General features: G+C 45.0%; 1 protein-coding gene across 3 annotated transcripts in view; it reads right to left on the bottom strand.

Annotated features, from left to right (window-relative positions):
- Window positions 1–25,599, bottom strand: part of LOC306914419 (acetylcholine receptor subunit beta-like) — a 78,000-nt gene that overhangs the window by 23,908 nt on the left and 28,493 nt on the right. Inside the window, exons 9-11 of one of the 3 annotated variants that reach the window (XM_079491422.1) lie at window positions 24,965–25,152; window positions 16,495–16,642; window positions 15,233–15,868 (exon numbers count right to left, since the gene is read on the bottom strand). In XM_079491422.1, the coding sequence (XP_079347548.1) occupies window positions 15,725–15,868; window positions 16,495–16,642; window positions 24,965–25,152 (480 nt within the window). In that variant the 3' untranslated portion in view covers window positions 15,233–15,724. Of the gene's footprint in view, window positions 1–2,258; window positions 2,438–15,232; window positions 15,869–16,494; window positions 16,643–24,964; window positions 25,153–25,599 lie in introns of those variants that run through there. The other 2 variants (XM_079491424.1, XM_079491423.1) reach the window with 2 other exon arrangements.

Raw genomic sequence — 25,599 nt, 5'->3', positions numbered from 1 at the left:
CCTCAAACGACCCCGCATGCGTATTCAAGTAAAGATCCCCTTTAAGTGTTTAACTAAATTAGATTATTACTGTGTGATTAAAAGGGGTGGAGAGTTACACCGCTTCAAGAAGTCTGTCTGGGACCACATTATGCTAAAAATATGTGCACTACCCGTACTGGTTGCCCAGTGTCCCTCTCTAAAAAGCATTCACCAAAATAGCATATCGTCAGTGTCGTGCAGAAACCTTGTATCTCCACAGTTCGACGTATTTTATTATTATTGTTTTTTGCATGGGTTGCAAAAATAGACAAGCTTCTATGTTTTAGGTGGTTTTAAGTGAAAATCATTTAAGTGAGTCTGGATTTTACAAATATTTAATCAAGGAAAGGTATTAACAAGACTAGGACTAATTAATAACTACATTGGATCTGTCTGCTCAACACAGGCTCAAATGAATAAAGATTACTCGTTATTGTTACTCTGGCAGCTGTAACTCAATGAAAAAACAGGTCTACTTTTGGGTGTGACCATGATTTGGGTTTTCTCCGTTACTTCTGTAATGAAAATGACAAAAGCGTAATCATTTCCCAGTAGTAAACAGAATGGCATGCACCTGTCGCCAGCATTGACAGGTGACACACTGAAGCCTAATTTATTCTGTCCCTTGCCGGAAATAACGCAGTTGTACGGCGAAGCATAGATTGGCAGTGACTTTTTTCCTCCCATGTAGGGGAACCGCCATGCGAGGAGGAGTGAAGGACTCACAGTCGGACTGAATTCAACAGTATTTAAGTCAAAGTATGCTGTGGATACTAGCATACTACCGGTCAAATATTACTCAACTACAAGAGAAAGTTGCTCTGTCAAATGTCAAATTTCAATTTTTAATATCAATAAATTACTGTAAATTTAGAACATTTTAATACATAAATAGGAACAATTGCCCATCTACAAACTCACAGTGCGTAACATCGCGACCAGATCTGAGATTGTAGATCTGTTATTTCCACTAGAGGTTCGGGCCCTCACGCTACTTGCTACGTTGCACCACCGATCAGACCGATATGTCGGAGTCATAGTGTCAGGGGTTTGTCAGAGTACCCGAGGTCCCATATATGCACCTTTGGCCGCTGGGCGTAATATATGTGGCTCTGGACAACTGGCTCTCCATATATGCCCATAAATGGGCATATGGGGTTTGTTTATGGTTATGTCTGAGTCAGAGTGATGTGGTAATGGTCCGCCAGCCAGCCGGTCCTCCCGTTTAATCTAGGGGTTGAAATAAGGCTTACGGTAAAGTGTACTTACTACTTACCCCCGGCCACTTCCTAGAAATGTTGTGGAGTCAAAAGTACAATATTTGTCTTTGAACTCTAGTGTTGAAAAGTCATCAGTCAAAACTCTAGTAAATGTAATTTGTTAGTGCCCCCTAATGCAGATAATAGACGCAGGGGAGCATGAGCAAGGGACCAGGTGGTGGTCGTTGTCGTTGCTGGTACTTGGTAGTGAAAGGTGACTGCAGCCATTGTAATCGATACGCTGCTTGGGAATGGGATCAAAGGCATAGCTGGCATGCTGCCTCCATCAAGGACAAAAATAGCCTCTGATTATCCAACAATTAACTGTTAATATCATTCATTATTTGTTCCACAGGGGGGGAAAGAGCTTTGTGGGACTTTTTTGGACTTGGGTTTTTTTTCTAACACCCATGAGTTTGCTGCACTAGGAAATAGTAAAGGAAACACCCTGCCTCCCCAGCGCGCATGCATGTGCACACGCATACGCGCACAGACACACCCCCCCCTGTGGACAACCTCCGAGGGGGACACCAACCTCATCACCCCACACCACCCCACCAGGCCTGCAGGTTCACAGGGTGAAGGTCAAAGGCAGTCACACTTGTTTATCTTTCACTTCTATTCTCCCTCTCTCTCTCTCCCCAACAACAAACATCTCAGATATGGAGAAAATAATAAATTAAACAATTTTACATTGAAAAGGCACATGCAGGAACTCAGCCTGCATCGGACCATAAGTCTGTGCTTTGGGTGTCAAGCGTAAAAAGAAAATTGCATTTTTTCCTTCGTCATTTACAGGCGAAGACAACAGAGAGGAAGGCAACTCACCTCGATTTAAATCCTAGCCAATGAATGGCCCCACACCGTTTATGTTCGTTTTAATCACCATTACACCATCTCACAGTCCCCACAAGTTACAAACAACTCACAAAATGTAAATGTACAAAACCAGACGTCTGTCACACCTGCATGGCTTACCAGTGGAAGTGAGACAGAGGCATCCACATAAGATGATAAGAACAGTGTCTATCCTCATTGTCATATCCGTCACTGTCCTCTTCGCCGTCAATAATCCACTAAAGATCACCTTGGCAGGCTGTTGCCCTTTCCCTCCGGCCGGCCGGCGGACCCACAGCTTCCCCACTGCGTCCGCTCTGGTGGGGTGGGTGGGTGGGGCCCTTGATCCTTTGTCACCAAGGTACCCAGATGGAGGGTCATGCCCAAAAAGAACACCCTCGACGTCCACACACACACACGACTCCGAAGTATACAGCTACAGCTAACTAGCAACGTCTGCAGATGTCAAATGCTAATCGCCCACGGTTAAGCCACCCCTGCTTCCTCCTACGCCTCATCTACGACCACAGCTCCCCGGGTGAAAAACCACAGGCTCATTGGGCGCGTGTGGAGAGGGGTGGGGGGGAGAGGGGTGGGGGGGAGAGGGAGTGTGTTTGTGCATGGGACCACAGGCACCTGTCTGTGTGTGCTCCAAAACGGAGGTTAAGGGGAGGGGGGATGACCATGGGTTATGACAACGGGGTTATATTTGTTTGTTTGCGGGACAAGGGGGTTGAGCAAAAGGTGATGACCCCACCCCCCACCCTGGCAGTGGTGGGCAGGGACTAAAGCTCGATTCATAATTCCCCACACAACAGTGCCAACCGTTGAAAATGTGCAGCCTTATAAAAGCTCACAACGAGTTGCATCCCGCAACACATTTGTGAGCTTGGAGGTCAGCTATTTTGGCGACGCAGCATAAATTAAGCTTTGCGAGGAGCTGCAGGGGGATGGCACTCATCTCCTGCAGAGGGTGGGCATCTTGCCAGCCAAGCAATCTCAGATCTGGGACAAAACTGCTTGTCGCTGTCGGGTGGAAACCTCATATGTCCAAAACTATCTCTCACACACACACACACACAGAGAGACAGACTGTACTGTACGTATTTTGTTTGACACTCACACTGACCTGGCCCTGCAGCTGTGGAAGTGTGGACACACTTCACGACTCTGAGGCACGCGCGCACGCACGCACGCACGCACGCACGCACACACGCACACACGCACACACACACACACACACACACGCACACACGCACACACACACACACACACACACACACACACTACAGTATAGCAAATGTAGCAGACAAAGGGCTCCATTTTCGTCCATGCTTTCGTCCAAACCCCTTATCCCTAAACTTCTTTGCCTTTTTTTTTTACTATTTTGAAAAACATTTTTGAATAGTTAAAATGGCCAATCTACAAGCTCACAACGTGTCTATGTAGATCGGCTAGTAGTTTAGGGATAATGGACGAAAATAGAGCCCCTAAAGTTGAAGTTTCAAGCTTGTGGATCTGCTACTTTTTATGCTTGTGTGACGCTTTTGATGATCAAGCAGGCTGTCAATTTCAAAAAACAAAACACAAAAGTTAGAGGTATGGAGATATATTAGTTTTCTGCCTGACAGCAAAGTAATTCACCTTTACCTCCGTTCTCCGTCTCTGGGCAATGCACCACTTTCTTCTCCCAAGTTCAGGTTCAAGTTCAACATTAAAAATACAATGGCTGCATATTTGTGCTCTGGCACTCTCCCCGCCTTAACACAGAGGACATGTCGTCACACAAATCACACAAAACAAGACGGGGTCGCATAACGACGTTCATCGTGACAGAATAATGACTATAGTGTCGCGAGTTATATTTGCCTTTCCTGGGACGCCCGCTAGCCTAGCGGTCCAGGCGCATACCACCAGTGGTGGAAAAAGAACTCAAATGTTTTACTTAAGTAAAAGTATAAATACTGCAATGTAGTGTATTCCGTTACGAGTAGAAGGTCCCGTATTAAAAATGTACTCGAGTAAAAGTACAAAAGTATCGCCATTAAAATGTAGCCTATTTAAAGTACTAAAAGTGAAAGTACTCATATTGCAGAATGTCCCATTTCCCAAGTTCAAAATGTATACAGAATCTTTTGAAAAAAGTACTAGTTACAACTAGTAACTAAAGTTTTCAAATAATTGTAGTGGAGTAAAAGTAAAAATGTTGGCTCTGAGATGCAGTGGAGTAGAAGAAAAAGTGTTGGAAATTGGAAATACTCAAGTACAAATACCTCAAAATTGTACTTAAGTACAGTACTTGAGTAAATGTACTTCCACCACTGCATACCACATACACAGTACAGTAGGCTCTAAAATGCAACCTGACAGCATGGCATGGTTTCAACGACCGCTGCTGTCACTCTCCGTCTCTCTCTCCCTATCTCCTGTCAATCTCTACTATCAATAAAGGCGACAGACAGACAGACAGACGCGCACGTACGTACGTACGTACGCACGCACGCACGCACAGTCTTCACACAGGTACCACAGACACTGTGAAATACTACAGACAAACCTACATAAACTACTGTATGCACACAATGCACTCATATTCATAAATGTACAGAATCTGTGTGTGTGTGTGTGTGTGTGTGTGTCTTTCCTCCGCATAACCCGAATCAACTTCAAACTTGGCGTGTGTAACGCTGAGGACCCAAGGGTGTGTTGTGCACGTAGAAAGTGGGCTGGTGGCCTGGGCCGTGGCTCAGCGGTCCAGGCACCTTGGCTGGTAATCCAGTCTGGCAGTGTGCCGCGGGTTCGACTCCCGATCCCGACGGCCTTAACTGCATGTCTTCCCCCCCCCCCCCTAAAATAAAGTGATTTAAGATCATTAAAGCTGAGCTGTTGCATTTTATTCATTGAAGTGACTGAAAGGCAATATTCTCGCGTCCAGTATTCTCGCGATACTGCCCGCTCAGAAACTGAGAGCCACCGAGCTGCAGCATTGCAGAAACTCTTATTGGGCTCTTTCGAGACGTCAATATAATGATATCGTTTGCCAATCAGAAAAGTATCAGAAAAAAAACCTGTAATATGTCTTCTTTCATTCGTCTGCATCAATTATTTTTTATAATGGTCACAGTCATCTAAAATGTGTTCATGCCATGTCTACTCAACTCGCATAGATTAAAGTGCATTCCGTCAACGTCCTGCAGAGGGCTCTTTTAACTGTTTGGCTCCCCATTGAACTGAGCCCCATGAAGTGAAGAGTTGGCACAACTCTCTCATCTTATAGGACTCTGAACCCTATATGGTTGAGCGGAGTCACCCAGGGCTCTATGCTAGTGTATGTCCCGTTTTCTGTTACTGCGGGGAAAGCTTTCACGTTGTGAACTCAATTTACTATTTTCTGCAAAAACATACACCACAATACGAATGCTGGGGTTTAAGTGGTCAGTGTCGTCGTCGTCCCCCCACCCCCCTGCGCGTTCTTTGTGTCCTGGTGTGAAATGGGAGGCATGCCCAGTGTGCTACTGCACTGTACCTAGTGTCTGGTATGCAGGGCATTGGAAACACTGGTGGGACGCCAGCTGTCAAGCACGGTATACCGACTAAAACTGGCCACTCGCAAGACACTTCTAATTCTGAAGAACAGCGAGAGTCTGCGGCGTCTGAATGAACAACCAATTAGATCACGCTTGACTGCGTTCGGTGAGTCATGCGGTTGGTTGGATTGTTAACAGCGGTAATCTCATCTTTGTCCGTGTCCTAGGAGCTAATCCTCAAACGAGTGCATTGTCGTGTCGGAGAGATTCATCTTGCATTTCCCTATTTTAAGTCCGCCATCATCAATGTTTCCCGGAAAAGAGCAAAGATCGTCAGCATGCATTTCTAAAACGAGCTCATCGCTGACCTTGTCCACCAAGTTGCACCATATGTCATTGTCAAGATACAGTATTGAGGTTGTGATCTGAAGTTTCATGTCCTTATGTTGACATTTGATAATGATAAAGTATTTTATATACGTATGTGTGCATGATATACACACAAAACATGGCACTTGGCACAGCATTATCAGCTTGCCTGCAGGGCCAAATTAGCCAGGCCCAGGGGCCCCTCAGGGAAACTGGACTGCACAGTACTGGGGTTGAGGCCCTGAAAAGGTCTCCTGGGGACATTCATTGTCTCCACCAGCCAAAGGCATGGGGAGAGTATGTTTTGCACTCTGTCCGTGTGTGTGTCCATCCGTCCGTGTGTGTGTCCATCCGTCCGTGTACAGCTAATCTCCGGCACCATGCACACACACTCCCTGGATGCCAACGATGAACCTCTGCCCCAATTTTTGGGCCGTTTCTACTGCAACAGCCTATTATAGCACCACCATGAGGCCGATTATTGCAAAACATTTCTTTATATTACTCATAAACATTTTATCCATACATCACGCAAATCGGTATACTGTACACTATCTCTGTAGTCATGTGATCAACACCGACCTGTCCGCTTCCCCATATTCCATCCCCATTGGCTAAGATTGCCTTCCAAAGTTTGCAGAATTGGTCTGTTTTGAACAAAATGCCTCAAATCATGAACACAACATGCAATTTCCGTCAAATTATGCACACACATTCCCACTAGGCAGAGGAAGAAATGGCACCAGACAGATTATTGCAAAAAATTGAAAAAATATCCTGGTGGAGAGCTGTGCCCTGAGGCCGAGGGGCACTTTTTCTAGTTGGCTGTTGATCGTGTTAAATTTAGGTCAAAGAGGATTAAAATAAACCCGAAAATAACCCAACATTTTCATGCGCACACGCGCTATGGGCTCCCCCAAAAATGTGGCGGAGCGACGACTGGCTTATCATTATGGCCAGGTTATTGAATGGGTGGAATAGGCTATATCCCCCCCTCCTCCTCCCTTCCCAACTCAAACAGGAGACATACTAACTGAAGCATGTTTCTTGTGCGTTTGGGGTGAAGAGCGCACGCATGCTTTTTACGTCAGCATGCATACTTTCAAATGTTACTTACAGTACTTGTGTATGCTTGTGTCAAATGAAAGATGTGTTCTGAGCAATACACCAATTCATCCACTCGATGGCAGTTGTTCAACATAGGCTATGTTTGCACTGCAACCACACTGTTGACTTTGGCAATGTACGTATGTTTTCTCCTGCCAATAAAAGCTTAAAGCTCGATCCTTCGAATTGAATCGAGTCCACACAGCTGGCCCAAATAAATAATTACATCACAGAGTGTGCATTGCACAAATCCATCAGATCAGTATGCCGTCACTCCAATGGAGCAGGTCTGACTGACAAATCCCCACACATATTTTCAGCATCATAACATTTGATAGTGGGGTTAGACTGGGTGGTCTCCTCCTCCCAGCTGTTCTGGAGGTTTTTTGTTTGTTTTTCTTGTGGTCAGGGCTTTACAATCTTAGAGCTGAATGTTGATGTCCAAGGACTCGTTTGCAAAGCCGTTCTTAGCATCTTGTTGTTGTCATGTTAGCAACCGTATTTGGAACGGTCAACAACCGAACGGAGATTTGTAAAAAAAAAAATGCACGGACAAAACGTGAGAAATCTCTCTCCCCCTCCGTTTTTTCTACTCCCCACTGATCTTTTGTAATCTAAGAAGTAGGTCGGGAGTGGCTTATTGTCAGTATCAGCCGGTAACACGCAGGAGTTACAGTGCGCTAGACCCCTGGGAGATGGATTGCTGAGGTGGAGCGCCATACCTACCATCAGCTCCCAGTACTTCCCACACGACTTGCCGCACCCAAGCCGTGCTAATCATACGCTGAGTTAGCGGTGCCCGGGATCGAACCCATGAACTTGTGGTTCAAAGGCGAGAGCTCTACCGTCTGAGCTATACCTGCCTGGACACAAATCTAAACTGTAATCTAAAAGCCAAGTAAATATGGGCCATCCCTCTCTCACTGATCGAGCTCTGGTCCGATATCATTGTGCATTGCGTGGGTGAAATAGGTGCAGTCTGCTGCAAGCCCCTCTCTCGCTCCTAGTCTCTCTCTCTCTCTCTCTACTGTGCAGTTAAGTGGTGTCTGTCTGACACAACATAACCCATTGCATATATTTGGGTACTATCTGCCTGCGTGCCTGGATACCAGACACACAGACAAGACAGACAAACTGGTAGACTAACATCGTGTCACCAGGCTTTACACCTTGGAGGAAATCCCAGTCTGTGCTTCTAAATCGCTGTGTGATCCGGTCTAGACCGTATGATAAAAAAAAACCTGTTTATGGCTTCTGGCTTTTTCGGCAGCGCTTTGTTTTTGTTGTTTGTTTGTTTTTAGTCTCGCCAGTCTACGAATTGGAATACAACAAACAATTTATTCCAATACTTACTTGAAGAAATGTGTCAGATTCATACGCCACTTCAAGGCTTTAATGCGTAGGCCCTAAAATGACGATGCCCTTGATCATGGGGAATTTTGAGTACTTCCGATTCCGGTTTGTGGTTTCATGACTACAAATCAGTGATTACACAACATGACGTAAGTTACCATCCGCTCCCGACTGGATAAACCTGAAAATGAATGCTTCCCAGGCTACTGGCAGACAGACTGTCAGATACAGAACTCTATATAGTAGATATGGTATGACATTCAGACACACAGACAGATCATTACAATAGTCTCACTGGAGATTATTTTGTAACAGTAAAATCCTCAGTGTTCATTTAATTCTGAACCTTACCAGTCCACTTGAGTTAAGTGAACAGATTTGATTCTGTTGTTGTGATGGGTTGCTCCGAGTTAATCCTTATTGTCTCCACCAGGCCGAAGGCATGGGGAGAGAGTTTTTGTTTTGCACTCCGTCCGTCGGTGTGTGTGTGTCCCCGTCCGTCCGTCCGTCCGTCCGTGTGTCCCCGTCCGTCCGTCCGTCCGTGTGTCCGTCCGTCCGTCCGTCCGTCCCTCCGTCCGTCCTTCTACAGCTAATCTCCGGCACCGACTCCACAACGGCCTGTTATAGCGCCACCATGAGGCCGACTTTTGCAAAACACATTTCTGTAGATTACTCGTACACATTTTATCCACACATCACGCAAATCGGTACACACAATCTCTATAGTCATGTGATCAACACGGATCTGTCCACTTCCCCATATTCCATCCATAAGGGCTAAGATTGCCTTCCAAAGTTTGCAGGATTGGTCCGTTTTCAACAAAATGTCTCAAATCTTAACAGCGTGCGATTTTCATGCAATTATGCACACACATTCCTACTAGGCAGAGGAAAAAATGCCACTTAAACATTTTCAAAATAGCCTCATGGTGGCGCTATAACAGGCCAATTCCTGTTTCTACCTATAATTGCACCGATCTGTGTACAACTTTGTATGCGCACTCCCTAGAGGCCAAGGAAACACCTTTGCATGACATTTTTCGCATCCGTCTGTTGTAGCACTACCGCGCCACCATCAGGCCGATTTCTGCAAAACACATTTCTTTGTATTAATCGCACAGATTTTATCCATACATCAAGCAAATCGGTATACACCGTCTCTATAGTCACATGTTCAACACAGATATGTACATGTATATATATTTGTACATTTATATATATTTTTCTTTGCTGCACACTAGTGCTGCATCCCATAAATAGCAGATCTACACAGCGCAAGTTTAACTCAGGCTTAATAAGAGTATCAGAACAGTGCCTGAGGCATCAACCTATTTGTAGCCAGTGTATCACATCATGTGTTCATCCCCTTCTGCATAGCTGGCATATGATGCTATGAATGATAGACTTTTTTTTAATTTTTATCCCAGGATTTCGTAACCCATTTTTTCACCCAGTGTCAATTATCTAATGTAATCCTGGGAGTTTCCCCGGCCGGATGTAGCGTGTGGAGGGAACACGTTATTCCGACCAGTTCCTTTCCACTCCATGGGGAGAGACCAGGATTACTGCATGTTTTTTGTGAAGGTACCTACCATGGGGAACACGGGGAGAACATGCAAACTCGACACACAAAGGCCAACCCGCCTCGGTATGGGCATCGATGACGCGGAGGAGAGAACACACCATTAGACAGGGATTTGGGTCAGGGATATTGTACTATTGTTGTACAGAAATCACTAGACTCAATCATTAATCTAATCATTTGAGCCCTCCGTCGAGGCAATCATCTGTCTGGGACAAGGCTTCAAATAGCTCTACACAGCATGCTAACAGGCAACACCACTGAGGCAACTCAGATACTAGTTTTGTTAAATGTATTTGCGCACACACATACACAACATAAACACACATGAACTAAAACTAAACTAAACTTTGTATAGTATTGATGAAATCGAGTTGATGAATCAGTTTAATTTGGTTTAACTCTTTTCAAATTAGCAGGTTCGCACACAGTTTGTCAGTGTTGTATCATCATTAACCAATGATTACGCAATCAAAGTGGATTCCAGGGACCCTCAGGCTTCATTGAGCCCCCTCAATGAAGCCTGAGGGTCCCCGGAGTCCCCTGAATGGACCCTTACAGGTCTGTAACTCTTGAGTTATTATGGGGGTCCTTGAAGCCACTGATGTATTAGATAGGAGTGTGTATAGAGACAGGAAATCCAGGGCAGACAGAAGCCAAATTCCAATACCCAAAATCTCGGTCACTCGCTCACTCACACTCGATCACTCCAGCATGGTGGTGTTATGATGAAATTGGTGACCTGTCAAAATATGTGATCATCTTGTGGACTTCACGTAACTTACATGGAGGTCTTTAAATATGTGGCCTAAATACTGCTACAGTGTAGGTTGAACTCCGCTAATAAACAAACCGCAACAATTTACATTCGGACATTGAAGTTATGCGATTGTCTACACGATTGTCACATTTCAGCAGGTCACCAAATACCACCGTAACACCGCCATGCTGGAGCGGCCGAGATATTGTGTATTGGAATCTGGCTAGAGATAGAAGAGAGGAGAAACACTTGAGACAGGTCTCTGGGCCGGAGTCGCATTCAAAGCCCCCCCCCCCCCGTCAGGTCATTTTCTCTGTGTATTCATCGTGACAGACGGTCAGGGTTGACAGCAGAAAGAGGAAACACAAACATGCTGTAAATCGACAGGTTGAGAGCTGAGAGCAGGAAATAAACATGGCACAGAATCTGCTGTCACTCCCAATATACGTTGTTTGTGTGTGTGTGTGTGTGTGTGTGTGTGTGTGTGTGTGTGTGTGTGTGTGCCCCATCAGACAGAATGTGCGCCCTGTTTGTATTGGCCTGACGGGACAACTTGTCTTGTCAACTCCAAACGATTGCAAACTAGGTCAGAGAGATGACCCCGTGGAGCAGGGCCTGACCTGACAGTTGGCACCTGAGAACCCTGAGGACTAGTTATGTTTTACACACATTTAATGCCTGATGAAGGTCTGAACGACCGAAACGTTGCTCAATAAATCTAACTCAAGTGAAGACGGTGTGCGGGATTCTCTTTTTTCTCTACTTCTCAGTTCCAGTTATCCGACGCACCTGTCCATCGTAGTGTGTGCAGAAGGACTTTTTCTTATTAATAAAATAATGGAGGGAATATAATCATTTTTGAGTGGTGTAAACCACTCCTATTGAGTGGTGTAAACCACTCCTACAACTGGCTTTGTTTGTGCAGAAAAAATTAGCATGGTTGCTATGTTCACCCTGTTCACCCGGGTGTGATTTCATTACGTCAGACATGATTTTTGAGTGGTGTAAACCACTCCTACAACTGGCTTTGTTTGTGCAGAAAAAATGAGCATGGTTGCTATGTTCACCCTGTTCACCCGGGTGTGATTTCATTACGTCAGACATGATTTCATTACGTCAGACAGGCTATATTACACCACTCAGTTCACACGGGTGTGATTTTTAAATGACATGTAAGGCCGAACATTGCTACAATTTGAAAAAAAACAACCCCCATGGATAGTCAATTAGCCAGTAATTTGGGGCATAATCATCTTTTTTTTTTTTTACATTCTGGAAATAAAATTGCCAATTGAACATAGCAGTGGCCACAGTCTTTGGGAGCCCACTGGACCCGTATCCACGTGAATGAGATGTGTGGACGGTGACGTCAGTTAGGAGGAGACCGACGACGGAATGTTTCTGCTGATGACACTCGCTGTCTCGCTGCACGTTTTTGAGGGGCGCTAGCCCTTCCTATATTCAGCTATTAGTGTAGATTTTCGTCTTACATAAACATTCAATTCCCATTGACAATGACTGGAGAAATTACGTCATGTGTCTGAGCAAATCGACATGTTACATCATGATGATGTACGATGATAAGAGCGCCCCTCACTTCACACACGTGTGATTTTATTTAACCAATAATTGACTGCCACAAGGTGCCGCCAGATTAGATTAGATTCTGCCACGCAGAACAGGGCAGATTACACAGTTTTCACATCCGGGTTACTCACTCGCAGACCTCCCTTGTAAGAAGCAGCTTGTGTTAGCAGTAGCTTACAATGTTTATCTTTCGCCAGAAACGGTAATATGTCTCCTTGTGCTGGGAGTGACGAAGGCGTTGCCTGGCAACCGGGTCAGTGTTGAAAGTTGATTTTCAGTGTAACCGTTTCATATCGATAAAGAACATTTAATGGAGTATTCCGTCAGTTTTTTCCCGTAAATTAACATCATTAACATACTACAGTGTCACACAAAAGCACCGAAAGTAGCAGATCCACAAGCTGAAAACGTGGCATGCGTGTGTGTGTGTCATGTGTGTGTGTGTCGTGTGTGTGTTATAAATAGCAGGGGTGGCAGGTGACGAGGCCAGGGTTGCACTTCTCATGGCACGAGAACAACATTCTGACAACAGATGGAGTCTTTGATATGCCTCCTCAGATCTTTATTTAAAAAAAACAAAACAACACAAGATCAGATTAACAGGGGCAGAGGTGTGTGTGTGTAAGAACATGAAATGCAGAGCAAGGGTGTGAAGGTAAAAGCATGTGGCGTTTGACAGCAAAAGGGAGAGCAGAGAAATGGAGAGGGGGTTGCACAGGACAGGTCTCCTGTATAATGGGAATTCCACCATCTATTGCTACAGCTGGCGAATCAAGTTGGGGGCTCTGTTGTACACAAGAATAGCTTCCCGTGCGCGCGACACACACACACACACACACACACACACACACACACACACACACACACACACACACACACACACACACACACACACACACACACACACACACACACACACACACACACACACACACACACACACACACACACACACACACACACACACACACACACACACACACCTCTAGAAGTATGAGTGAAGCACGGCGCCACTCCAGCACATTCTCGCAGTGAAATGAAAGGCACACACACACACACACACAACAGAAAAAATCCTCCCGTGTTAATTCGGCGCAAACACTGACCCAAGCGGACCCGTCAGATTCTCCACATATGCATTTCCAAAACGCCCGAGGTGTGCATAGTCCGGGCGCGTGGCTCGTTGTCGACCTTGACCTTCGACCCGTCACAGTTGCGCCATATGCCAGATGCTGAGTGAGAGGTCTATAATATATGACGTTTCAAGGCCTTGAAGTTCCCATCGTGCTCAGACCGCGTGCGCTGCTGTCGCACACAGTGCTCAGACCGCACGCGCTGCTGTCGCACACAGTGCTCAGACCGCACACGCTGCTGTCGCACACTGAACATAGCTCATTTAGTGTTGATCGACTAATACTATGACGAAAAATGTTCGTCGACTTTACCTTTTTTCACTGACGAAAACTAAATGGAAACTAAATGAAAACTAAGCTATGGTTACTAAAACTAAGACTAAATATATTGACAATTTCGTCAACAAATTAAAACTAGAGTAAAATGTGGACAAGTGGACAAGAGATCCAGTAGAACAAAAAGACAAGTCATTTTACACTTGGTTGCATACTGAAAATAGCAATCTACAATAGATCTACAAGCTCACAGATCTGCAAGCTTGTAGATCGGCTATTTTCAGCAAGTGTAAAATCAGCCATTACGACGGCATCAAGGCCTGCCAAAATAAATTTTGTGTGCGTGCGTGCGTGCGTGCAACCCGGGATGCGTTGTTTTTGACAGAATTTTTTTATTGTAGTTTTAGTCATAGTCTTTTGAATAGTTTTCATTCAGTTTTAGTCACATTTTAGGCACCTGGAATGTTTTATTGTTAGTCTAGTTTTAGTCGACTAAATATACGATTTTAGTCGACTAAATCTACAGATGATTTAGTCGACTAAAACTAGACTAACAATAAAACATTCCAGGTGCCTAAAATGTGACTAAAACTGAATGAAAACTATTCAAAAGACTATGACTAAAACTACAATAAAAAAATTCTGTCAAAAACAACGCATCCCGGGTTGCACGCACGCACGCACGCACACACGCACGCACACACGCACACACACACACACACACACAGTTTAGCAATCTCTTTGTGGCTCAACAAATTGAACTATTTACAAGCAAACGATTATGAACAGAATTGAGTAGATTTCACAAAACAAAATGCTGACACTGCAATAAAACTGTAATATAGCCTGATGTTCTATTTGTCTGTAAAAGTCCACTTGGGTACATATATTTATTCATACTCTTACATTAACATCCTGGCTTGTCTGCTTTCTTCCCGTTTACATGTTTGTACCACACAAATATCTAACATTGGTTCCACACATTCAGACCGAGGGTCCTAACTGTACTAGTTTTATATATTATTAATATATAAGATTATATACATATACGGTAGTAGTACACTTAAATGGCTTGGCTAGTATACTTGACACACAAATCAACGCAGGATACATGGGTACTCGCGCTACTATGGCATATACAGATTTCTCCAGAGCTGTGCAGAGCCAGCCATTTCCACAGAGCGTTTGCAGAGAGGAAATGAAGGACAGGAAATGAAACACGGCAGGGGGCTAGTGGAGACTTTCTTATGTAATTACACAATTAATTACATAATGAATGAATCAATCAATTAACACTTTCAACCATGGCATCCCTATGTTGGCCATGACATTATAGGCGATAAATTAAACAAAATCCCCAAATGGCAAAAAAATGTTTAAAATAACAGATCTACAAGCTCACAGCGACACTGTGAGCCTATAGATCTGCAATTGTGGGCATTTAAAATAGAGCTGAAGTGGTTAAAGCAATGCTGGTCAGTGAGATCTTCAGGGAAAATGCTCATCTAAATAGTCGCAAAAATCTTGTTGTGTCACTTCAAAATTAGTGTATGCATAACACATAACACACGCACCTGCTTTGGAGTTAGCCAATGCGTTTGCAGCCTCGTTACTATGCAGTGCACTGCATAAGTGCATAGTGTCGTTTAGATGACTGAAATAGTGAAGTGGTAGAGGAACGACATGACCGCCCATTCATCTAATTAACTCCAAGGCAATGCTGAAGGCTTCCTTCAAAGGCCACGTCGTGTAACATAAACGATGTGTCGTTATCATACAGCAAATTGACAGCATATCGTTGCTGTTCGGTAGAGAAACCTTGTATCTCCACATTTTAACTTTATATGGTTTTTTTTCTGGAGTGAGTGTGGAAATATAGTGTCCCTCTTTCCAAAGTTGCCCGCCCCCCCCATCTAGTGCATGAAGGGGTCAGAGGGGGTGTGGTTAAAGCTGGCGTTGGCGAAGATGGCCAGCGTGCCCACGGTGGTGAAGACCACGAAGATCCACAGGAACATACGGTCTACCACCATGGCTACGTACTGCCAGTCCTCCCTCAACTGGACGCAGTGTGGGGGGAGAGAGAGAGAGAGAGAGAGAGAGAGAGGTGGCGAGGACAGAGAAGACAGCGACGGAAAAAGGGAGGCGTAGGAAATGGAGGAGAGAGAGAGGGGTGTTGGGGTGATGAAAGAGAGAAAGGGGGAAAAAAAGGGAAGGAGGAAAGGTAAAACGGAGTGTAAACGACAGTGTACATGAGAGGAGAGGTGTGGCTGTGGCCTCCAGATATAAGACGTGAATATGGAAATCCTGATCCCGTGCCCACAAGATCTTCATGTTGAGGGTGAACCTTAGAGTTGTAGTGGAACCGTGAGATCAAGGTTTTGTGGGCACGTCTTATAATCTTACGGCCACAGCATAACTAATCTTCAGTAGAAGCTTGTGGACAGAGGAAATAAAATGCGGAACAAAATAATGTTTTCGACAGAGAGAGACAGACAGGCTATGATAGAAAATAGGACAGACAAAGTGGGGCAAACGGCCAGAGATAAAGTCCCTTCAAAACGAGAGTTGCGATATTTTTGGAAATCTTGCGGTATTCAATGCTATCGAAAATCAGCCCAAGCCTGGACAGAGGGGAAGGCACGGGGACTGATGGACACAGACAGACAGAGACAGACAGACTCACAGCTTCATAGTCCTTCTCAGCCTGCAGAGCCTCAGCGATGTAGGTGATGGCCTGGATGGCCGACTTGAGCTCCTCAGGCAGGGTCACATAGGTGCTGGGCCCGTCTATGAACTTCTTCAGGTCCGTGCACATGCCCTCCGGCTGGTACCTGCACGCACACACACACACACACGCACGCACGCACACACACACACACACACACACGTCAGATGCCATCGTGAACTCACTGTATAACTGTAAAACTGGCCCGGACGGCTGGCGTAGCCATCTGGGCACCTTGGCTGGAAATCCAGTCTGGCAGTGTGCCGCGGGTTCGACTCCCAACGGCCTTTACTGCGTGTCACCGCCCCCATTTCCTGTCAGCCTACTGTATACCTATCCCTCTATAAAATAAAAAAATAAAGGCAAAAGCCACGAAATATATCTTAAAAAAAAATAAAGAATAACTGTAAAACTAACAATCTCACACACAAAGCTGCTTCACTGTGGTTCACACACAAGGCGAGAGGTGCTGCTCCACTGTCCTCACACACCCTGCCACATCTGCTGACTGCACTCATTTGCTTTAGCTAAGACACACACACACACACACACACACACACACACACACACACACACACACACACACACACACACACACACACACACACACACACACACACACACACACACACACACACACACACACACACACACACACACACACACACACACACACACACACACGTGCTAATGTTTTTTTTCACGTTGTCCAGAGGAACCGGCCAACCGACGGGCCACTATGGGATGCCAGCAGTTTCTGTGGGAAACTGCGGGGGAGGGGGGGGGGGGGGGGTGGGTGGAGAAAGCTGACACACAGCCTTTTGGTCTGAGCCTTTTAATAACGTTTCGGAGTTTGCTTTGGGGGTGGCGTTATATTATTCACCGCCGTCACGAGCGACCGGGCAGCATTACGAGCTAAATAAAAGATTGCAGCTGAACCGAGAGGGACTGTGTGTACAGTAGATGTGGGGGAACCTTTTATTTATCTGTGCCAGGTTTGCTGAGCGTGCACTTTTTCTTCACAGAGACATTCACGGCCGGGGGTTAGCCCAAGGAAACTTCTGCAGTCGGCTGCTGGGTCCGTGTGGCAGGCAAGAGGCCTTTGCACAGCAGCCATGCTGACATGAAATAGTACAGGGCACACATTATCAATGATTCTAATTAAGGTTCTGTTCCATTGTGTACCAGTTAGCAAACATGCACAAACGCAGCACACTGACAAAACATGGTAATACATCAAATACAGTACATAAAAAATAGTCACCAAGAATCATACGTAAGCCAAAAACAGTGGAATATCTATATATAAACTATGCGTACACACTATAGAGTGCTACGTCTACATAAAATCCTATCTTAAGTTACATAAGTTGAGCCTTTGCATAGCCTGCAGCAAGGTCGTCGAGGCTAGGGCAAGTGCTACGGCAAGTGCTATGGGCTAAGATGGAGTCTGAAGAGGTGGGTTTTTCTCAGACTACAGCGGAAGGTTGGGAGTGAGTCTGCAGTTCTGATTGCAGTGGGAAGTGCATTCCATAGTTTTGGAGCCAGAAGGGAGAAGAGTCTGGGACGTGCGCTGTCCCGGCGTTTTCAGTGAATGTACTTCCCTGCGTTGGCTGATCTGAGCGTGCAACCTTAATTAGTATCATTGTTAACACCCGTGTTTACCCTACTATGTCATGTGAAAATGGCTGCTGTAAAAGGTCTATAGACGTTGTTACAAGAATCAAAAACTGTATTTCCTTCTAGATAACAGCATCAGCGTTGCATTGGAGCAGTATTATTCATTAACCTTAGAAGAACAGTACACTTATGATATCGTTATTGACCATAAGAATTATATTATTTGCTTATAAATAGCCACAGGTTGACAAAACTAGACATGGCTAATGTTCTGGACACTAAAACCTCCATAGACATTCCTGGAAATATCTATACAAATACAAACATTCAAGCATTGTGATCTGGTTTACTGCTGGGGCTGTGTGTGATTCGCGGGCACGTTGCCAGAAGTTGCCGAGAGTATCTTCGTGCGCGTGACTCGGTGTCCTTGAGCAATGACCTACAGTATGGATTTCCATATAGGCTGCATCCTGCAGAGATGCCAAGCTCCAAGAGACAATCTATAAAATACTAATCTATAGCACTTTTTCTCCTTCCAGTTTTAGTTAACCCATTTAGATCTGAGGACGCAGCTGTGTCGTCTTAGCTTTTAACCACTTTAACCATGATTTTAAACTTTAGCTGTTGAATAATAGCAGATCTACAAGGTTCAGAGTGCCGCGCTATGAGCATGTAGATCTGCTATTTTTGAAAAACCGTGAAAATGTGGCATAAATCTTTGAATTTATATTCTTTCTTTCACACCGAATGTTTTAAACTAAAACCTTTGCTTCTGGGGGGATCCCTGGATGGATAAGATATTTTGAGATGGTGGTTGGCAGCCACATAAAGGTCCTTGATATGAAATGGTTTGAGAATGTCCGACATAGAAACAGGATTTAGAAGACATTTTGTAGAATCTGGTCTCTGTTCTTAATGGGTTAACTAGTAAAATGACCCTGCTCCCAGTCTAAGGTGAGGGGGAAATTACGCTACAGCTGGCTCACAGGATCGACCGTGACATCCCAAACATCTGCTCCTTATGAAACACCTCCCAAATTAAACACCTCTAGCTGTCTCAGACAACAGGTCAATGCTGACATACCCCCCCCCCCCCCCACCCCCCAAAAAGAGAGAATCTCAACTGAGCTGCGAATCAGGTTGTTCACCACCGGAGGGCAGTGGAGCGCTGTGTCTTTGAGGTTGCATACTGGGATGATAGAGTAGACTTTGTTGCCTTAACCTTGCATCTCCATATTTCAACTTTTTATGTTATTTTTTTTGTGGGGAGTTAATTAATGCCCTTCTTTATCATACTACACTACACAAAAGTAGCAAAAACAGACGATCTCCAAGCTCACAATGCGGCGTGAGCTTGGAGATCGGCTATTTTAGCCACTTTTGAAAGTGTGTGAAAGTGAAAATGAAGGCGATTAAGTATGTCTGTGGATTTACAAACACATTTTAACCAATGAAAAGTATTAAGGAGACCTTGTGACTAAACAGGATCCATCGGGAACAAATATAATTTTTCCCCATTTCTTGAAAAAAGTAACAGTATTGGACATACAAGGTTTCCACACGACAGTGACAACTTTTTATCTGTCTGGCTGGTGTGATGGTGAGGGGGGGGGGGGGGGGGGGGGACCTGCTTGGTATTCCATGCAGGAAGTGTCAAGGGGGTTACAACGCTACGATACACTGCTCTGCTGTGCGTGTGTGGCGGGCACAGAGGCTGTGACCTCACAGAGGACGAGCCAGGCTCTTCCTGAGACCAGTGTTGCCATGTCCGCTTATTGGAGAGAGAGAGACACAGAGAGAGAGGGAGAGAGAGAGAGAGAGAGAGAGAGAGAGAGCGAGAGAGAGAGAGCGACCAACACCAACAATTTGTACTATACAACTACACTAGAACATGCAAAGAACTATACCTATCTCGGCCTAAACATCAGCAGCACAGGTAACTTCAAACAAGCTGTAAACGGCTTGAAGAGCTTTCTATGTCATAAAATTTAAACTTAAACTTTAAAAATGTCTTGTTCCACTTCTGCTTTGGCAATGTAAACCTACGTTTTCTCATGCCAATAAAGCTCCTTTGAATTGAATTGAGAGAGAGAGAGAGAGAGAGAGAGAGAGAGAGAGAGAGAGAGAGAGAGAGAAGGCAAAAAGAGAAAGTGATATGGAGAAGAAAGAGAGAGGTGAGATGGATAGAGAAAGGGAAGAGGTGAAGAGAGAGAAAGCTCAAAGGAGAAAGGGACAGAGAGAATAATAGGGAGAAGAGAGAGACAGAGAGAGAGAGAGAGACAGACAGACAGACAGACAGACAGATATACAGAGAGAGAGAGAAACAGACAGAGAGAGAGACAGAGATAGAGAGAGAGAGAGAGAGAGAGAGAGAGAGAGAGAGAGAAGAGGGGCATAGTGCCAGCCCAGTACCATTGGGAGGGAACCAAACATGGTCCTTCAAATCCGATTGAGGGCCTTAATCCTCCACTTGGCATGTCACCTGGTGGTCACACGTCTCTCTCTCTCTCTCTCTCTCTCTCTCTCTCTCTCTCTGACCACCCAACCTCACTCCACCCCCTCCACTCCCTCAGTTCATCAGCGAGCAGAAACAGGACCGTTGAGACACAATAATTAAACTAAAACAGAGCCAAGGAACCAGCTAAAACCCAATTAAGTATGGTCAGGAGGTGTGTGCGTGCGTGCGTGCGTGTGTGTGTGTGTGTAGGGGCTCTGAGGGATACTGCTGCCTCATCAATTTTGCACTAATAGTCTCCTCACCACCCACCGTCCCACGTGCCCCCCCCCCCTCCCCCTCCCCCACACACACTCTCCACTCACCTATACACAAACCATCCAGGGCTATAAAGTGATAATTTGTGCTGGTCGCCATTATTTCCACAATGGGAATATGACAGTGTGCAGAGAAGAAAAGCAGGGTCTCTGTAACTGTGTCCGCGCGAGTATGTCACTTGGATTAAATTGTACACCTAGTATGTGTAGTATGTGTCCATGTACTTCATATTTTTTGAGGCGCGCTAGCCCCTCCTATATACAGGTTTAATGTTTGTTTTTAGTTCAACGCCATTGACAATGAAGAGAAATTAATGTTTGTTTTGTCCCTAAACACAAACATAAATCCCATTAACAATAAAGAGAATTCAATGTTTGTTTTGATCACCTAATCAACATGAGTTAGACTTTAATATATTAGCGCCCCTCACTTCACACGGGTGTGATTTTTTAAAGCTATACAGTCTGTGAAATGTGCTGCATGTTCTTTCTGGGATTTGAACCCGGGTCTGCCTTGCGAGAGACAAACGTTCCAATCAGTGAGCCAAGAAGAAGAAGAAGAAGAAGAGTGAGCCAACCACAGATCGCCAGCTTGGACAGGGTAGATATTGCGCTTTGAGCTTCAGGGAATACCACTTGTCAACCAGTAGTGGTCCTACTACCTGAGCACAGGATCTAAATGTCTCAGTAGAAAAGCCAACTATTCGTGTGTATTCTATTGTATTAACATACGGATGGGTCAAAATAATGTTTCTAAAACGGTTAGTCCCAATACTTGATTCTGATTGGCTGGTACCCAATCTCACGGTAAATCTCACGATAATCCACACCTTCAATCACTTTATATCACTCCCAGCTGATCCCGCAGCTCTGTAGCTGAACTGAGGAAGGGGAGCACTTGATTGCCTTACACACCCTGGCCGTGCAGGCGTCTAAGCACCGCCCGCGCTCATATGACTGTGAATGAGTGGCTCCGGGCGGCCTCGTAAAGACATCAAGCGCCTCCTATTCCCCCGTCACAGATACTGGCCGAGTAAAAACAAGGAAGTGTGGTTTTACGAGGTTAATATTGCTATATGTTGGTTAACGGTTTTAGAAAAGCAATAAGCCACGCGAGGTCCCAGCTTACCATGTATTTTATAATGGCTGACAGGGTCGGAGACACTCCGCTACGCATCGGTTCTCACTACGCCTCTCTGCCATTATAAAATACCTGGTAACCTGAGACCTCTTGTGACTTATTGCTTTATTTATTCACACAAGAAAAGGTCCAAATTGCTTTAACCCATTAAAATGGGTAAAGCAACTGTCATTTTAGATTTTAGCGTTGGCTATTCAAAAATAGCAGATCTACAAGCTTGCAGCGCGGCTTGTACATCTGCAATTTTATTTCTTTATTTTTTACATTTTACACAAATGGGTACACAAACATTTTCAGATGGGGGCCATACCAATTTGGGCGAGTCTTTGGCATGAAAAAAAGAAGGCGTGTGGGAAAAAAGCTGACCACAATCCAAGTCTTGCCGCCCGCGGGCACGTGCATGAAGCAACCATGCACGTGACAATGTCACGGACCGTGCCCGCTTGCGTCTCCGCGCATCCTAAATAATCGCCCGCCTCTCATTGAAAATCAATTTACTAATGCGTGTCTGAAAAGGCCTCAACAGCTGCGGTACTGTACACCTGCCTCACACTTCCACAAATTCATGCCATGGGATCTACCCAGTACAACATGTATTGAGTAGGACTGCAATATTTTCGAGACTAACTATGTATTCTGGATGTATACTTTCGCACACAACCACGTTGTATAATGGTTCTACACGGACACACCGTCTAGGAAGTCTCAAGGATGCAACGACACCCAACAGCCAATTTTATTATGTATAAAACTACAAATGGAAGAACGTGTTAAACCACTTATACTTAATTGAATGGGGTCCACCATGGGTATATAGGCAGCACGGGAGGTATGTTGTTAACGTGCCCCAGAATATGATCACTAGCGTTCATGTATCCGTCTTTAAACAGCCCATGAGAATAGGTACAAGGATATCTTTAAATGGCGTCCATTAAAGACATGATGGCCAATATAAAGAGACATATGCCTCTAGTATGGGGGGGGAGAAATGTTTTGTGTTTTATCAGTATAGGAGCAATTGACGGCTTCAGAAGTGTGACACGACAGTGAAGGGTGGTCCCAATAAAAAAGCTACAACCCACCGCGAGAACACGGAGCTTTTATGTCGTCTATCACCGTTTTATTATCCATCTGAGTCTCGAAAAAAAGGGTAAGGTGATGTTTGTTTGCTGGTTAGATATGGCTGTCATTTATGGCGGTCGCCATCAGCAGAATATCGCTGACGCGTCAACACTCAGGAGCAGCACGCACGTAGATCCACTGACACGTCAACATCAGGAGCACCACGCACGTAGATCCACTGACACGTCAACATCAGGAGCACCACGCACGTAGATCCACAGCGATGCATGTTGTATCGTTGATGTCTGGCGGAAACCTTTCATCTCCATATTCCAGCTTTGTGTGTTTTTCCATACTGAGGACCTGATTCTACAATGTCTTCGAAATCATGACAGTTTTCCGAACCTATGTTTCTATGAAAGTGGTGCTCAAACGTTTTCATGTCAAGGACCCCAAAAGTTCTATGTATTTGGCCACCGACGCCCATCTGAAAATATGTTGTTCCAGCCGGGGACCACCAGAAGCAAAGATTTGAGTTAAAAACATTCGCTGTGAAAGAATATATATTCAAAGATTTGCACACATTTTCCAATTCTTTCAAAAATATCAGATCTACAAGCTCGTAGTGTGGCAATCGGTGCCGTGCTATGAGCTTGTAGATCTGTTGTCCTCATATAGGTGGTATGGTTCCGCGTGGAGAGTAAACAAAGCAACATATAGATTTGAATTATACATCATGTTCACACCAATACGTCAATGCACACCCCCCCCCCCCCCCCCCCCCCACACACACACACACACACACACACACACACACACACACACACACACACACACACACACACACACACACACACACACACACACACACACACACACACACACACACACACACACACACACACACACACACACACACACACACACACCTCTCTCTCAAGGTCAGAGAAGCAGGTCGTGGCTGGAAGAGCTCCCTGCTTTGTATGGACACCCACCACAGCTGGGACAACCTGGGTGGGATGCATGAATAAGAATCCTCCCCCACCTCAAAGGTTACTGCTGAGACCCCCCCCCAACCCCCCTTCCAAACACTTAACCCCCTGTGGCTTCAGTGCAGTCCCTCGGTGGGTCTCAGCAACCACCAGAACATCCACGGTTGTTTGTATTGTACAGGGCAGCTCCCAAGTGGTCAAAATGCAAAGACAGCGCTCCGCTCACTTGAACCACATCAGACAACGGTTCCATACTAAACACACTCACTTTCATACCGTTGCTGTCGGGCAGAGACCTCTTATGTCCATATTCTGACTTTGTGTGTGTGTTTTTTTGGGGGGGTGCAGGGGTGGGCAGGCGTGCTGCAGTCGGTAGCGCTGTCGCCTCACAGCTAGACGTTTATGTCCACTTTATGTCCTTCTTGGACAACATAATACTGATACATTTGAACCCATTAAGACCCGAGACCAGATTCTACAAAATGTCTTTTCTGAAAAACCTGTGTTTCTATGTCAGTATTTCTCAAAACCATTTCATGTCAAGGACCCCAAAAATTGTATGTTATTGGCTGCCGAACCCCATCTGAAAATATGTTGTTCCAAGGACCCCCCCCCAGAAGCAAAGATTTGAGTTAAAACGGTTCGCTGTGAAAGAATATATATTCAAAGATTTGCACACGTTTTCACGATTTTTCAAAAATAGCAGATCTACAAGCTTGCTTGTAGATATGCTATTTTCTCAACAGCCAAAAAAATAACAACAATAATGGTTAAAAGCTATAAGGTGACACAGGTGCGTCTTCAGGTCTAAATGGGTGTAATACACCCTCTGGCCTCTCACCTGTTGGCCTTGGGGAAGATGAAGTTGTTCATGGGCTTGCGGATGAAGTACTCGTCTCCTTGGGAGCGGCTGATGGCCATGATGTTGGTGTCGCGGTGGTGGCGGTGGGACATGGTCTCCAGCGACAGGGGGGTCTCCACCTTGGGCCGCAGCATGCCCAGGTAACGGGGCAGCGTGTGGATGAAGATCTGAGGAGGCAGGACAATGTGACAGTCAGTACATCTACACCAGGATGTATATCGCATCCCCTTTTGCTTCTTACAATTTAGTTCATTATTATTTCAAAATATATATATATATTTTCTTTTTTAAAGATCAGAAATAATGAAAATGTTTTAAAAAAATGTCATACACGCAATGTATATACGTTTTATATACTTGTGCTAGAGTGGATGTGCATGCTCTATTACGTTTGTTATATAAGTAATGACAATAGCAGATCTACGAGTTGCGAGTTTGTAGATCTGCTATTTTCCCTGGTTTGGGTCTCTTTTAGATCTCGAGCTATAAAGTTTGGGTACCACTGTGTTTGGTCACGGTTTGATATCACATTAATTAAAAACATAATTATACTGTAAGTAAACAGTGGATGAACAGTGGGTGAAAACCAGGAAAAATGTTGGGAATGCCTCCAG

This window comes from Electrona antarctica (assembly GCF_951216825.1).
Source record: "Electrona antarctica genome assembly, chromosome: 21".
In the NCBI taxonomy this organism is placed as follows: Eukaryota; Metazoa; Chordata; class Actinopteri; order Myctophiformes; family Myctophidae; genus Electrona; species Electrona antarctica.
This window is presented reverse-complemented; position numbering and strand designations above follow the sequence as displayed.